Here is a 15112-nt window from a genome sequence, read left to right on the forward strand (position 1 = left end):
TGTGTTTCAATGCATTTATTAAATCCTTACAAAACAGAATACAAAAAATTCTGGCATCAACAAGGTTGTTACAAAGGAAACAGTTCCATCAAGCTGTATCAGTTCACCTGATACATAATAAAGTGCTTGTTTTTTATTTGTTTTTGTTTCTTTTTTTAAGGTTTTTTTATTTTTGTTTTTAAAGTTGTTGTTATTTCTCCCTCCCTTCCTCGCTTCCAAAACCAGCCTCTTTTGCGGAGGATTCTTCCGCCCCTGAAAAGATGACTTTTCGCGTCACAAAAACACAAAACCCTTTGGCAGTCCTTTTCTTCTTCTTCTTCTGGACTGATTTTATCCCCCCATTTTTTTTTTCTCCTTTTTTCTTTTAAAAAGAAAACAAAATAAAACGTTTCACAGTCAAAAACAACGTTACTAACCAGTTCTAATCGGACTTTTAAACTGAGGAAAGGAAGAGAGGAGGAGGGCGTCGAATCGAAGCGGCGTCGAGACGTTCATTCCCCAAATCCTTCCCTGAACTTGCAGCTAATAAAAACTTGTGGAGGTAAATTAAAAATGAAAGAGAGCATATTCCAAGACAGGCAATGTTTTCATAAGGAGGAATAAAAGGAAGAACTTTGGCAAGGGTTAATGTTTCAAAGAAATATCGGGTGGCTAAATAAACCAATCCAAAGATGGAAAGCTATCTTGAGAGAGAGAGAGAAAGAGAGAGAGAGTCTGATAAGATGCCAAAGGTCTGTGTTCGAGGAGTTCCCACCTCATCCAGAGAATCAGGACTAGTAACTTGAAACTGAGTTTAATTCCCCCCCAGTTTCCAAACTGGAGGAATTGTGTGTAACAAGGGCACTAGTTTGCAATTCTCCAACACGGAGGATTCGCACACATATTCGTGAAAAGGTTGTAAGTCTAGACAATCCTCGGCTATGGAAGATACTTGGAGAAAAAGAAATTAATTAAAGAAAGTAGGTTTCTTCTCTATATCCAGAGGTGGGTAATCTAAGCACCGCTACATTTTGGTCTCTCACACACACAAAAATATAGGTTTAGGGGGCAGGAAAAGGAAAAAATTCAAGGGCCGCACGGAGGAAATATCCTACTCACGTCCCGGGAATCAAAGCGTTTTCAATACGCATACACACACACACACACAAAACTGGATCACTGAGATACATCCCTGAAGGCTAAATACTGCAAACCCAGGATCTGAAAGAAGGGAGAATCGCCATCAGTTGAAACAAACCCGTCGCTTTCAATGGGATTTACAAGCCAAGATGTCGGGTTTTCACAGTACTAGAGTTCATCCCTTCCCCAAGAGCAGGATCCCATTTCTCAAGGGCTCAGAAAAAGTAACATTTTTGGACCACAAGTCCCGGCGTTTCCCATGCTGGCCATGGGATTCTGGGACTTGTAGCACAAGGACATTTTTGGAAAGCTCTCTCCATTTTTGCCTGAATTGGACTTTGAGGTTTTGGGAGGGGAAGCATCCCTAAGGTGGCTTTCTCCATCACACTGTCCCTCTTCAACCTACACAAGCCATAAAAATGGCAAGATCATGAGTCTCTCAACTAATTCTCCACCAAAATTGATACACCAGGTTGCTGTGTATTTTCTTTAAAAGAAACCCAAATTCACTGATTTTTGGAGGCCATGGTCCTGACACGCTGTATCCACATCCAACCGAATAGCGTCGGACAGTGGAAAGAGGATAAAAGCGACTTTGGAGCAAGATCTTCATGTGCTAAAATCATGCCGACAGGAATTCTTCTTTGGGAAGAAGACCCGAAAAGCAGATTAGCATCTCTTACTGACCATTCAATGCAGAAACAAACAAAAAAAAACAACCATGCCCATGGGGAGTCTACAACCAAAGGCATAGGATCAAGAAGGAACCAGAACAACATGCAGTCCTTCCCTTTCCCAAAATTAGATGGCAAACCCAAGGTGGAAGGAAAGAAGAAAATCCCAAAGAAGACCATCTCCTCCTTTGGCAATACAGCACTGGGCTCCCAGTGACCTTCCATTGCTGAAACGATTCACAGAACTTGTTTCTGTGGCAGACTCAGCAGCAAAAGGAAAGCAGGTTTTCCTATCTATCTGCAGCTGTCAAACTTCCCATTCCCACCCCCTCAAATGTGTGGGCTATTTTTTAAAAATGCAGACACCTGACCCCCAAAAATGCAGGCACAAGCCAACCAATCGATGCAATATCTTGAGAATTATTAAATCATTTCCCGACCCAGGTTACTTACCCTGGGATCCCAATCTAGCACTCCCATGAGGTCTGAAATTCAAGTTCTGTGCTTTGGGAGAACCCCAAATTGAATAGGTTTCTCCGTTTTTTCAAACCAATGGCAGCGACCAGACGCTGCAAACAGTAGTCCACGCCTGACATCAAAACTGGGTCTAGAGGCTTTCACTTCTTGATCAAAAACAATCAGAGGTGTCCCCAACAAACCAAAAAAGCAAAAGTGATTTAAAAGCTGTAACCTGCAGCTTTCCCTGACAGAAAGGCATCCCGATTCAACAGTACGTAGTTCAAGTATTTCTTCCCATAAGACTACGGTCTATATCTGATAACTAAATGCATTACACAAAGTTCTCTTAATAGAAAAACAACCTCTTTAGTGATTCAGACCATTCCACTTCGAGGTGCTCTCGGATTCACAGACCGCTCTGCACCTCCCAAAGTTCAGTCCGCACCCCTTGCCCTGCAAAAAAGGGCATTTGATGGGTAAAATTGCATGGATATACAAAAGAAACAGACAACAGACCGATTGGGGGAGGAACCCAGCTGTCGGCGGGGGCACAAAATTATCCAAAGTAGAAAAAGGTGAGGGTTTAAGCACAGCCAAACTACTTTACAGCCCCCTTACTTTATCAGAATGGCCTCACACAGCCATTAAGATATCCGAAAACGTTATATGCAATATTGCCACCCCAAACAGCTATTGCATAGTACTAATCTTTTCTCAGAGAAAAGAATGGTTCTCGAAATCACAAAACAACAGTTCAAGATGTGCAAAGGAGGTTTTGCCTCCCAGTCGGAAAGCCCTTGTGGCTGCAATCCCCTCCAAAGGCCTCGGGAAATTCTTCGGAGAAGATCCGAAAGAGAAAACAAGAACAATGCCCAGGATGCCAAAAGGAGAACAGATCCACGGAAAAAAATGTGCAGTCGACCTAGGCATTACCGTCTAGTAAGTTCAGCACTTCAGATATGCACCGCAAACCACCTCAAGTTTGAAAATTGCCTCCCTAACCAGTCTGGGATACACGTAAAGTCCTCCTTCAAAGCTACTCCGTCTCAGGTTTACTCAGAAGTAAGACCAATAGTTTCAGCAAGATTCCTCTATCCATGTCAACAAATCTGCAGAGATACAGCGCATATATTTATCAAGAAGAAACGGGGACCACAGCATGAAAAGAAGGGTACAAAGAGCAGAAACAAGGCAACAAAATAAGAACATTTCAGAAGAACAGAGATGTCCTTATTCTGTTTTCCTCCACTCCATTTTGAGGACTGCGCTAAAGGCAAACGGGGGAGCAATAAGGGGCCAATTGTGCCAGGAAAGTGGTCTGCTAAAATCCACCTCACCAATGGCTACTGTCAACCGATCTCAAGCTATGCTGCCCTGACACCATGGTCAGGTATGCGTGTGCACAACCTCTGGCCAAAAATCAATTTCCAGCAACTACTGCGATGCTAGATTGGCTATTCCATGTTGCACGGCACACACCTCCATCCTGCGCATATGCAGCAGAGTTAATGTGACCAAGGTCCAGGCAGAAAGAGACAGGACACGCTGCAACACACACAAAGCAAACTAGATGCCTGTGCCGTCCATGTTGTGAGATTATTGTGATGGGTGCTTTTTATAGTTAAGGGAACAGTTTGAAATCTTCAGTATGATTCAGAAAGTTTCCATTTCAAATGGGAACCAGCGAACAAGGGACAGCTGGCAGCCATTTTAATATCTCACAGTGCGTTCGATATCCCTGACACATAACTTCCTCCTCCAAAGCTACTCAGGAGTAAGCCCAACGGATTCAGCAAAATCCATGCCATGGCATATTTGATTTACCCAAATGTTGTTCCATGGCAGTGTAGGACGTTACATTTTAAAGCTCCAAATCCTACCTGCCCAGTATTTGTAGGGAAACTTTGGGGGAGAAGCAAGGAAACTGCATTCGAAATGGGCATTTTTGGGACTACAAGGGAGACTGCATGCCCACACTGTTCCTAGGCTATGGCTTAAAGGGACTGAGAAAAACCACTGAGAACAAGCCAAGATTATCTCAAAACAACCTAGCCCTGAGCCACATTCAACTTCACTTCTCTTGCTTAAATCTTTGGGGGCTAGTCTTCTTCTTATTGCACCATCAGTAAAAACCACAACCAAAACCAGTTTCATTTATGTCAGCTCAGGGGCGAGCATAGTCCAGCCTTTCCAACGCTCTTGGACTGCAACTCCCATCTTCAATCCAAGCCAATGATAAGGACTGCTCGGATTGACAGTCCAACAATATCAGAAGCGTCCAACGATTTACACCGGCGCTCTTTCAGTTCCTCAAGCTCTGGCACCATCTTGCCTCCTCTTTCGTTTCGGATTTTGCATTTTGGAAAGAAATTAGGACTACGTTGTCCCTGCATTGGTAAAAAACCGATCCAGGGGTCCTTCCGCACAACAGAGTTGTAGCACTATGATTCCTGGGATTTGCAGTTTAGGGAGGGGTATATTAAAATTCTCAGCCCAAGAGATCTAGCGTCTCAACAAACTACAAATCCTGGGATGCCACAAACGGCAGCTGCAGCAGTTAAAGTGGAACAACAGCGCTATAAAACTGTGTGGTGTGAAAGGGATCCCAGTTTATCACCGCAAAAATACTAAATGCATCCAGTTTAACAACTTGCCTATCTCTCCTTTTCCAGCGTTTTAACTTCTTAAGAAAGTTTTTCCGATCTCTTCCACACAACTAAAGGATCCTGTGCCATTTCAGATAAATTCCCCCGCTTCTTGTAAATATTGTTTCTCAAGCCTTCGGCACCTTTAACTTCAAACTAACTTCACTGTCGTTTTTAAAAAATATTTTCAGCGCGTGTGTTGGAGGGATAAACATGATCCACAACACCATTTTTGTTGGTGTCCTTTCTTTTTAAACTCAATTCAAAACGAAATTAAAACGCCAAGTTAGAAACCTTTTTCTAATTTGTTGCTCAACTCTTATTAAAGGACTTCCAGCCCTGAAACAGACACACGTAACACCGCAGTACATTCTAGATCTGCAACTCAACCGAGTAATGTTGCATGGTCCTTTTCGATTCCTTTCCCTCTTCTTACATAACGCCCTGCCGAGAATCGCTTTGTGGTATATTTTCCCTATTAAAAACTAGGGAATTTATTGCAGGAAGGTACTCAAACTAGCATGAAGCTCTCAGGCCACTGTTTGGTTTCAGCTCTCAGCAGAATGCTGGGATTTACAGTCTGATCAGATACAGGACTCCCGCCTTTGCTTTTGAGTAGACCTCCCTCATAACCATCCTGCAAAAGAAGAACTGGATTTTATTTGACCATTCCCTATGCAGAACCTTTTTTAAACAACAAAATTAAGTCCGCTATAAAATCCCACTTTAGATCGGGACAAATATCGATTAAACAGGAGCTTGGGGAGATAGGATTTCCACATCCTTCCTACACAGAGTCCTTAGCAAGAAACTGAGTTACAGATCCAAGAACCAATCTGCTAACAAAAGTGCTGTAACATTGTAGAATAGAAGGGAAAGGGAGGGGGAAAAGATACCCAACCCGTCTTATACCTTCAGGATGTGTCCTGGATTCCAAAGGTATCTCAAATGCTCATTTTTGGTTTAGAGGCTGGTGCCACACCGTAGAATTAATGCAGTTTGACACCGCTCTAACTGTCATGGCTCCATCCTATGGAATCCTGGGATTTGAATTGGTGCCACAACACTCTGACAGAGGCTAAAAATATCTCACAAAACTACAAACCCCAGAATTCCCTATGGCCGTTAAATTGGTGTCAAACTGCATTAATTCTGCAGTGTGGATGCAGCCACAGAATCCACACCAAGTTAGAAAAGAGTGCACATGAAGGGATGGGAAACATGGAGTTTCTGTGGACGTATTTGTGCCCCAAATGCACTCCAAGAAGTGTTGGGGAACAATTTTACACCAACTTTAGGCCTTGTCCTCCCCAAAAAAGGACCCAACCAAGGGCCTTTTCAGGTTACAGGGGGATTTAGCTATTGAAAATCCCCCCCGGAGGCCAAGTTGACCTCATCGCAACACCCAACAGTTGCCCACCATCCCTACTCTAATGCTTTCTTCTCCCCTGCAGACCCCCAGTGCTCCCAACCCAAAACGTTAGGGATCGGAAAGAGACGAAATAAATCCGCACCATACTCTCAAAACCGCACTAACGCTGTCATTTCCCATTGCAGAATCTGCAGGTATAGAAATATTAAAGAAGGAAACGAAAGGGCAAAATCAAGAAGGAAAACTGCAATCAGAAAAATGGAACGACAGATCCTGAACATTAGAATGCTACATTAGAAAGAAAGAAAGAAAGAAAGAAAGATAATTGCAGACTTCCCTCTCCCTGCCATTTTTTCACAGTACAAAGAGGAACTGACAGGAATAGAGAGAAAAAGAAAAGGAGCCTATTATTTAAACCAGGGATAGGCAAACACAAAAGTTAGAGGGGCACACCAGCCCCCCAGGAGAAATTTGGAGGGCCACCCAGATGCCCACATCCAATTTTTTGGCCCCTAAATGCCTTCCATGGGGGTATGGATGGCCTTTTTACCATTTGCAGCTTTTTTAGCAACAGAAAATGAGTGGAAGTCACTTCCCGTTTCAAAAAAGACCTCTCTTGCACTTAAATTATACCAGAAAGGCTAAAAGCGTCACAAAATCCCCCCATAAACACCCAAAGAGGACATTTAGGGTTAAAAAATTGCATTTTTAAACAAAAATCTGGGTTACAGAAACACCCCTCAGAACCCTTCCTTCAATGAGAAAGGGAGGTGCGACCCATTTTATGTGAGGGGAAAAAATCAAAATTTAAATTCTCTCTTTTCTTTTTAAAACAAAACAAGTAGAAGGTAGAAGAACCCAGTTCAAATAACTGGCACTTTTTTTAACCTAAAAATAAAATAAAATAAAAAACAGGGGAGGGGGAGACAGCCAGTGTTTAAAACAAGATCAGGAAACGGACGTAGAAAGAAACCTTGGAAACCAGCCAACGTGAAAAGGGGGGGGTCGTTCTGATCTTTTTTTTCCTTTTCTTTTCTTCCTAGCTATTCAAATATAGCTTTTGTTTGAATATTGAAAAAGGAAAAAGGGAGTGAAAAAGAAAGGGAGGAAATGGAAGAAACGAATGGATGTGTACGCGGAGAAGGAAGAGTCACAGGAGTTCCCCGACGAGGACCAAAGGGGTCGTAACCAGGTGCTGGTTGGCGTCTGCTTTTGCCATGCTGGCTTTCTGCCGCCGCTTTGCCAGCTTGGACTCCGACGGTGGAGAGAGCTGCATGGAGCGTGAGGTAGCTTTGATGATGATGGGTTGTTGAGTCTCCTCGGCAGCCGCCTCCTCGTCTTCCATCAGCTGGCGGTTGACGGCAATGGCTTCGGCAGCGAAGGACGTCAGCTCTTTGGCACTGCTATTCCTGCAGCGACGGAAGAGAGGGTGAGTTTATTCCACCTGTGCATTTATTTATTTCGTTTATACCCCGCCATTCTCCCCAGTGGAACCAAGGCAGCTCACAGAGAAAACCTTTACAATTACACTCACCCCTCCAGATTTGCGGCTTTGGTTATTCATGGATTTGATTAATATGTTCTCTCTAGGAATATCTATGTCCTCCAGTGCAACTCTATGGTCAACTTTAACTAAAGGTTGCACTGAAAGACCTAGAGATTCCTAGAGAGAATACTCCACTAGACCTTTGTAGCTCCTCCAGTGTAGGTCTATGGTCAGTGTCTGTTGGACATTCACCACAGAGTTGCACTGGAGGACCTAGAGATTCCTAGAGAGAATACTCTACTAGTCATTTGTAGCTTCTCCAACACAACTCTATGGTCAGTATCTGTTGGATGTTGACCAGAGTTGCACTGGAGGACCCAGAGATTCCTAGAGAGGTGTCCTCTCAAGTACAAACATGGTGTTTTTGTTATTTGCGGTTTTTCCATATTCACGGAAATATATAGTTAAAAACAGACTAAAAACCGACCTTGCTCCATAAAATCACTATTCACTAACCCCCCTCTCTGGCTGCATCCGCACTGCAGAAATGACCCTATTTGACAATCTTTTAACTACCATGGCTCAAGGTTATGGAAATTGTAGGAATTACAGTATTTGTGGGACGTTTGGCTGTCTCTCTGAGAGCGCCTTGGTGCCACAACAAGGTACAGTTCCCAGAACAGCACAGCATTGAGTTACGGCAGTTAGAATGGTGTCAAACTGGATTGGTTCTGAGTGCAAACGCAGCCTCGCACATACACACACGGGGCTAGAATGCAGAGACATTACATTATTCTGCAAGGGAGCCCTGGACGGTGAAAGTTTGCAAGGATTTCCACTCACCTTTGTAGGATGATAGGAGTCGGAAGGGTGTTGTCCGGAGCACACTGGGGAGATAAAAAAGAAACCCAAAAGGGCAAGAATTAACCTCAAGTTCTTCTCTCCTGGGGTCTTTGCCCACTACACATTTGTAGCGGTGCAATTCCACTTTAACAGCCAAGGCCATTTTTTAAAGAAATGGTTGCTAGGGCTGCAAATGCAGAATTAATGTGATACCACCTGCAAGTGGCCCAGCATGGCATAGTGATTTGGTGCTGGACTATGACTCTGGAGGCCAAGATTCAATCACCAGTGTGGTCATGAAACCCAATGTGTTGAGTAAATCTTAATCTCTTAGCCTCAGAGGGCCAAAATGGCAAGCTTCTGAACAAATATTGCCAATAAAACCCATTATAAGTTTGCCCTAAGTCAGAAATGACTTGAAGATTCACAATAATAATTTGGATTTCTCAGCCAGACAGCTCCAGTGCCTCGCCAAAGTACAAATCCTCCTTCCCTGGTTGAAAGACACTCACCCCTTGCACCCAAGGGTGCTTCAGGACTTCAGCTGCACTCAGGCGCTTCTTGGCGTCCCTCACAAGGAGTTTCGAAATGAGATCTTTGGCTCCAAAAGAGATGTGAGCCCAGTCTTTGTCCGGGAATTCGTACTTCCCTTCCTGGATGCTTTCAAACAACATGTTCTGAAGGAGGAGAGATTGAGAGAATGCAGGTTAGGATATAGCAATAGGTCTGTGTGCAGGAACTGAGGTACACCCATATTCCTAACCCACAGATCAAGGCCTACGACGCACCTGGCAGGCAGGACATGCTTCACCACGGTCCCAGCCGCAGTCCGTCCCGCAGTGCCCCACAAAAGGGGGGTAGCCACTTAACATGATGTAGAGAATGACCCCCAAGCTCCACAAGTCGCACCGTTTGTCGTAGATGGAAGCTTCTTCGTTGAACGCTTCCACGACTTCCGGGGCCATGTATTCAGCCGAACCGCACTGCATGGGAAGGAAGGAAGGAAGGAAAAGAGCAAAGGGCCATTAAGACAGAGGCACAAGTTTTGGTTTCTAGGGGTGAATCTTTATGGTGTGTCATGTGCCTTCAAGTCAGTTCCAACTCATGGGGTTTTTTTTTGGCAAGCTTTGTTCAGAGGGGGTTTGCCATTGCCATCCTCTGAAGCTAAAAGTGTGTGACTTGCCCAGGGTCACCCTCTGGATTTTATGGCCGAGTGGCGACTCGAACCCTGTTCACTAGAGTCATAGTCCAACTCTCAAGCCACCACACCACATTGGCTCTCCCTTCGGTGAATCTACACACCATAGAAATAATACGGCTTGATACCGCTTTAAATACTGTCACTTCATCCTATGGAATCCTGGGATTTGTGAGAGATTTGAGATTTGTGGTCTGACTGCTGTCTGAAACAGGAGACAGGGTGAGACGGGTAAACTGTGATCACATACACACACACACACACACATTGCAACCCAGGGTTCACCCGGCATAAATATAGCTATACCGCCTTCCACATACAAATTCTTTCCCATAAGCAATCTGGCCAAGGAGGGAAACCAGCCAGAGAGCTATAAAGAGACCCACCGTTTCCTGGAACAAAAGAGTCACAGAGTCAAATCAGCTCCAGATTTTAAATGATAAGAATATGTTTCTAAAGATCTTAAGATCTGGGTTGTTGTTTTTTTCAAGAAGAAACCAAAGCTTAAGATCTTTAGACAAATAGTCTTATTACAGGCAGAGTCTTTCTTATCCAAAATATTCCAAAATGGTTTACATGGGTGGCTGAGAGAGTGACACCTTTGCTTTCTGACGATGGTTCAGCACCAAATTATTCAAAAGATTGTGTGTAAAATTGTTTTTAGGCTTTGTGTCTAAGGTGTATACGAAACATAAATGAATTTCATGTTTAGTCTTGGGTCCCATCTTCACGATCTCTCGCTGTTATGTGCCTTCAAGCTGTTTTCAACTCTAAAGCAAAACTATCATGGAGTTTTCTTGGCAAGATTTGTTCATAGGGAGTTTGCCATTGCCTTTCTTGGAGGCTGAGAGAATGTCACTTGCTCAAGGGCACGCAGTGGGTTTCCACGATCGAGCGGGGATTCAAACCCTTGCCTCCAAAGTCAAACCACTATACCACCCTGGCTCTCATGTTGTTACGTACACGCACATATTTCAAAATCCAAAAAGGTCCAAAATCTGAAACACTTCCGGTACCAAGCATTTTGGAGAAGGCAGACTATCTGTATTAACATTGGCTGAGATGGTACCTCAACCCACACTGCAGAATTAAACAAGCTTGGAGACTTTAAGTGGTGTGAATTTATCCTACAGACTCCTGGGTTTTGTAGTTTGGTGAGGTATTCAGCCCAGTCTGCCTGGTGCCTTTGCAAACTACAAATTCCACATCAAGGTTACAAATTCCACTGAGACCTAAAACCAGATTGCACCAGTGAAGTGTGTCAGGTCCTCGGATTGCATTGTGGTTGCATCAGCCATCGGAAGGAGAAATCAAACAAACAGTCACACATGGCCGAGACAAACAAAACCTGAACTATGGGGCAGGGCTCTTTAATCTGGAACTAAGCCAGTTTTGGGGAGACAAACTGGACTACATGGGGTGAGGCCACTGCCTGAAATAAGCCACTGGGACAAAGCGGAGGTCAGGAATCGAGAGGCAGGGAGGTTTTCTCGGATACTGCAAAGTTTCTTAAAACCATGGTTTTTATTCCATTCATGCAAAGATCCCAGGGTGTGCGTGAAAAACGGGGTGTATTTGCCTTCTCTTGAATAAGCAATACTGAAAGGGAGAGCACAGCTTAGAAAAATTGCTTTTTTTTTCAGATTACAGCTCCCAGGATCCCCTAAAAGCAGCAAAGATTGCACTGCCCAGAATCCCCCTGCCAAATACTGTTCTGGTAAGAAAACTCCTTCATGTTTTGGTTCTTTTAAAGGGCTTGCAAACAAGTTGTTTTTGGATTGGCTTGTGGTTCCAAATACAGACCTTTTCCCACCCCTGGCTCTTTTAAACCCAGCTCAAAGCACTGTTATTTTGGGACCACACCATGACAGCCAGATAGGTTGGGGGATTCTGGGCTTTACAAAGCCCTGCTTTGGAATTCTGGTGGTTGTAATCCAAAGAGAGCTGTGGCTCCAAGCTCTGCCGGGGGATTCCGGTTACTGTGATCCCAAAGAGCAATGCTGCTCTAGGCATTGTTGGGGGGATTCTGGGTGCTGCAATCCAAAAAGAGCCATGGTCTTTCAGAACAAGCTTTAAGCTTTCCTGGGGAATTCTGGGTATTGGCACTCCTGCAACTGCCATGGCGCCATGCTTTAGGATTCTGGGATTTGCAGTTGTATGAGCGAGTTCCTCTTTGTCGGCAAGGCCACCGCAAACTACACATTTCAGGATTTCAAAATGGTCAAAAACTGCATTAATTCTGCAAAGGCAGACAAACAGATGCAGCCACCAAACGTTGCAAAACGAGGATTGCGTCTGCTTATTTATTCATTTTGAAAGGAGAGTTTCTGTGGTTATTTTTAAACACAGGAAGGGAGAGGAGTGGGCCGGAAAAAGGGGGGAGGGAGGAAGCAGACACTTTCTCCCAGCAAACGCAAAGAGAAATGCGTTGCAAACGCGCCAGGCGTTTTTGCAAACCCAGATGCCACCAGGTGCAAATGCAAAATGAAAAGAAAGGCCAAACAATGTCCAGGGCTTTCCTTCCCTTCCAGCCCCACAGACAAGACTCGGTCTGACCCACTTCTGCCTCCTTCCCACGTCAAAGAGGGGCGGGAGCGTGCCCAATCCGCCAGCCAATCCCCTCCGCTGTTGCTAGGGTCGGTTTTTATTTTTCGGCATTCTTCCCAAAGAGGGGAGGAGGAGAAGGGGGAAGAGAGAAACAGCCGGGGTTGGGAAAACCAGCTGCTGCCTTTGGAAGGGAAACCACGGAAGGGAGGAAATTAAAAAGCATTATGTAACCCAAATGCAACTGCCATCCTGCTAGATCTCAGCAAGTTTTGGCCAGGGGGCGGGGGTAGTGTGCCAAACAAAGGAATTCAAGGATGTCTGTGTAAGGATCTTGCATGCCAGGGCTATGCTTCAATCCAGCACAGGGTGCATCTAAATTGCAGAAATAATGCCACTTTAAAGTGCGATTGTTCCATTTTATGGGAACCTGGGATTTGCAGCATTACAAGCTTTCTCTGCCAAAGAGTGCTAGGGCCTCGCCAATCTACAAACTCCAGGATTTTCTAAGATGGAGCCATGGCATTCAAGTGGGGATTTGGGGGCATCTACATTGTAGAGATTAAAGTGGTTTGGCAACACTTTAAGCGCTATAGCTCCATTTTATGGAATCCTGGGATTTGGGTGCATCTAGACTGTAGATATTAGTGCAGTTTGACACCACTTTAAGGGCTGTAGCTCCATTTGATCGAATCCTAGGATTTGGGTGCATCTACATAATGCAGTTTGACACCGCTTTAAGTGCTATAGCTCCATTTTATGGAATCCTGGGACTGTAAAAATTAGTGCAGTTTGACACCATTTTAAGAGCTGTAGTTCCATCCTATTGGAGTGCTGCAGTTTATTGTATTGCAAGGTCTTTAGCCTCCTCTGCCCAAGAGTTCAGGTGCCTCACCAAACTACAAATCCCAAGTTTCTGTAGGAGACAGCAATGACAGTTAAAGTGGTGTTGAAAGGCATTAGTTATCTAGTGCAGAGGAAGAAGAGAAGATCTTGGCTCTAGTAAACAAAGGCAGGGCTAGATTTTATGGTTTAAAGATAAAACATATGAAATGGACAAATGTGGCTCCGGGTAATTGGTTTAATTTGCTGTTGTTCCCCAACCCACCCGGATTCAAATAAACCTATTATTATTATTGTTGTTGTTGTTGTTGTTGTTGGATGAGACGAGTAAAAAATAAATATGATTATCCCCTGTTATGGGGCTTACCGGAGTGAGCAGCTCGGGGGTGGAGATGGGAGAACAGTCCCCATTGAGCTTGATCCCGCTTCCTAAATCGAAGTCACAGATTTTCACCGGGGAAACCTATCAATTGCAACCATGAGAGAGAAAAAGAGATAAAGACAAAGGTGGGAAAACCTGTTGATTTCTTTTAAAAAGAGCAAAAGAACCCAATATACTAGCAAAATTCGGACTAGTATCTGGAAGCATTTTCATTTACTTATAGATACTGATATCCCATTTTGCAGACACGGATATCACATTTTCCCTAGGCAAAGAGGGGAACTGTTCAAAGTGGCTTATAAAATGAAAGACATAATCATGAAATTCTATTTCCAGCCATTAAAAAACAGTAGGCAAATCAATAGAAACAAATCACACACACAAAGAGATCAATCAATAAAAATTAAGCAGTTTATTATTAGTGAGCCCCTTCCTTCCTAGATCTTGCAGCTCCCAAAGGGAATGCCTTCTTAAGACATAGTTAGGGAATCTCTTTCACCCGGAGAGGCGAATTCAATTTCAGAAACGTTCTCATTGGCTGTGTTGGAGGGCAGAGCCAGAGGCAAAAGGGGTGGGCCCAAAAGATGACCCATGTATTATATTAATTAAAGGGGGGGTGGCCATCACGCCTAAGGAAGCCAATTCAGACCCAGGTCCCTTTGCTTTAAGATATTTGGCTATTCAACCAGGGAAGCTCTTAAATCACATTTTACCTGATTAGTACTCTCACAGAGAATATTTTCCGGCTTTAAATCTCTATGTGCTATTCCTGTTAAAACAAATAAACAAACAAACCATATTTTAGAGTCAGCCCTCCGTATCCACAGATTCTGCATTCACAGCTCGAATTTTCTATTTTTCTAATTCCCAAAAGCAAACCTTGATTTTGCCGTTTTATATAAGGGACGCTATTTTATTACTCAACTGGACCTACTGGATATTGGGGGGCTAAAATTACTGGGAAATTCTACCGACAAGAGGCCAGATGCGAGCCCCAGTTTGTGTCCTAACCCTGAACAACTGGGCTGAATTGCTTGGTTGACTAATTGCTTGGTTGACTAATTGCCCCCCTAGCCCTAACCAGACTGCGTGTTTTACCCACCTTTGTTGTGCAAGAAATTAAGGGCACTGGCTATATCATGCACCACCATGCTGGCCTCCAGTTCATTGAAATGGCGCCGACGATGGATGTGAGTTAAGATGGAGCCTGGGGAGGAAGAACACAAAGGGAAAAGCCATGTTAATGAGAACCAAGCTGAGAGAAACAAAATACACAAACACAACCATTTCCTGCTCCACTTGCCTCCTCTCATCTTCTCAAACACGAGGTAGAAACGGTCCTCCTCTTCAAAGAACTCAATCAGTTCCAAGATGTTTCTAATGTCAGACACAAAGGAGAAAGAAGAAGAAAAGGCATTATAGTCAGCCCTCCACATTGGTGGTTTTGACTTCGATCATTCAGATTTGAATAATGTGTTCTCTCTAGGAATCTCTAGGTCCTCTGGTGCGACGCTGTGGTCAATATCCACCAGACGTTACACCGGAGG

General features: G+C 44.0%; 1 protein-coding gene across 4 annotated transcripts in view; it reads right to left on the minus strand.

Annotated features, from left to right (window-relative positions):
- The window catches only part of MKNK2 (MAPK interacting serine/threonine kinase 2), a 32917-nt gene continuing 17805 nt past the window's right edge, over positions 1-15112 (minus strand). For all 4 annotated transcript variants that reach the window (XM_042479946.1, XM_042479944.1, XM_042479945.1 and 1 more), the window contains 8 exons: positions 14869-14942; positions 14668-14772; positions 14279-14334; positions 13551-13646; positions 9387-9581; positions 9111-9275; positions 8599-8642; positions 1-7678 (listed from right to left, as the gene is read on the minus strand). In XM_042479946.1, the coding sequence (XP_042335880.1) occupies positions 7420-7678; positions 8599-8642; positions 9111-9275; positions 9387-9581; positions 13551-13646; positions 14279-14334; positions 14668-14772; positions 14869-14942 (994 nt within the window). In that variant the 3' untranslated portion in view covers positions 1-7419. The remainder of the gene's footprint in view (positions 7679-8598; positions 8643-9110; positions 9276-9386; positions 9582-13550; positions 13647-14278; positions 14335-14667; positions 14773-14868; positions 14943-15112) is intronic.

The sequence above is a fragment of the Sceloporus undulatus genome, chromosome 7, assembly GCF_019175285.1.
Source record: "Sceloporus undulatus isolate JIND9_A2432 ecotype Alabama chromosome 7, SceUnd_v1.1, whole genome shotgun sequence".
NCBI classification, from domain to species: domain Eukaryota; kingdom Metazoa; phylum Chordata; class Lepidosauria; order Squamata; family Phrynosomatidae; genus Sceloporus; species Sceloporus undulatus.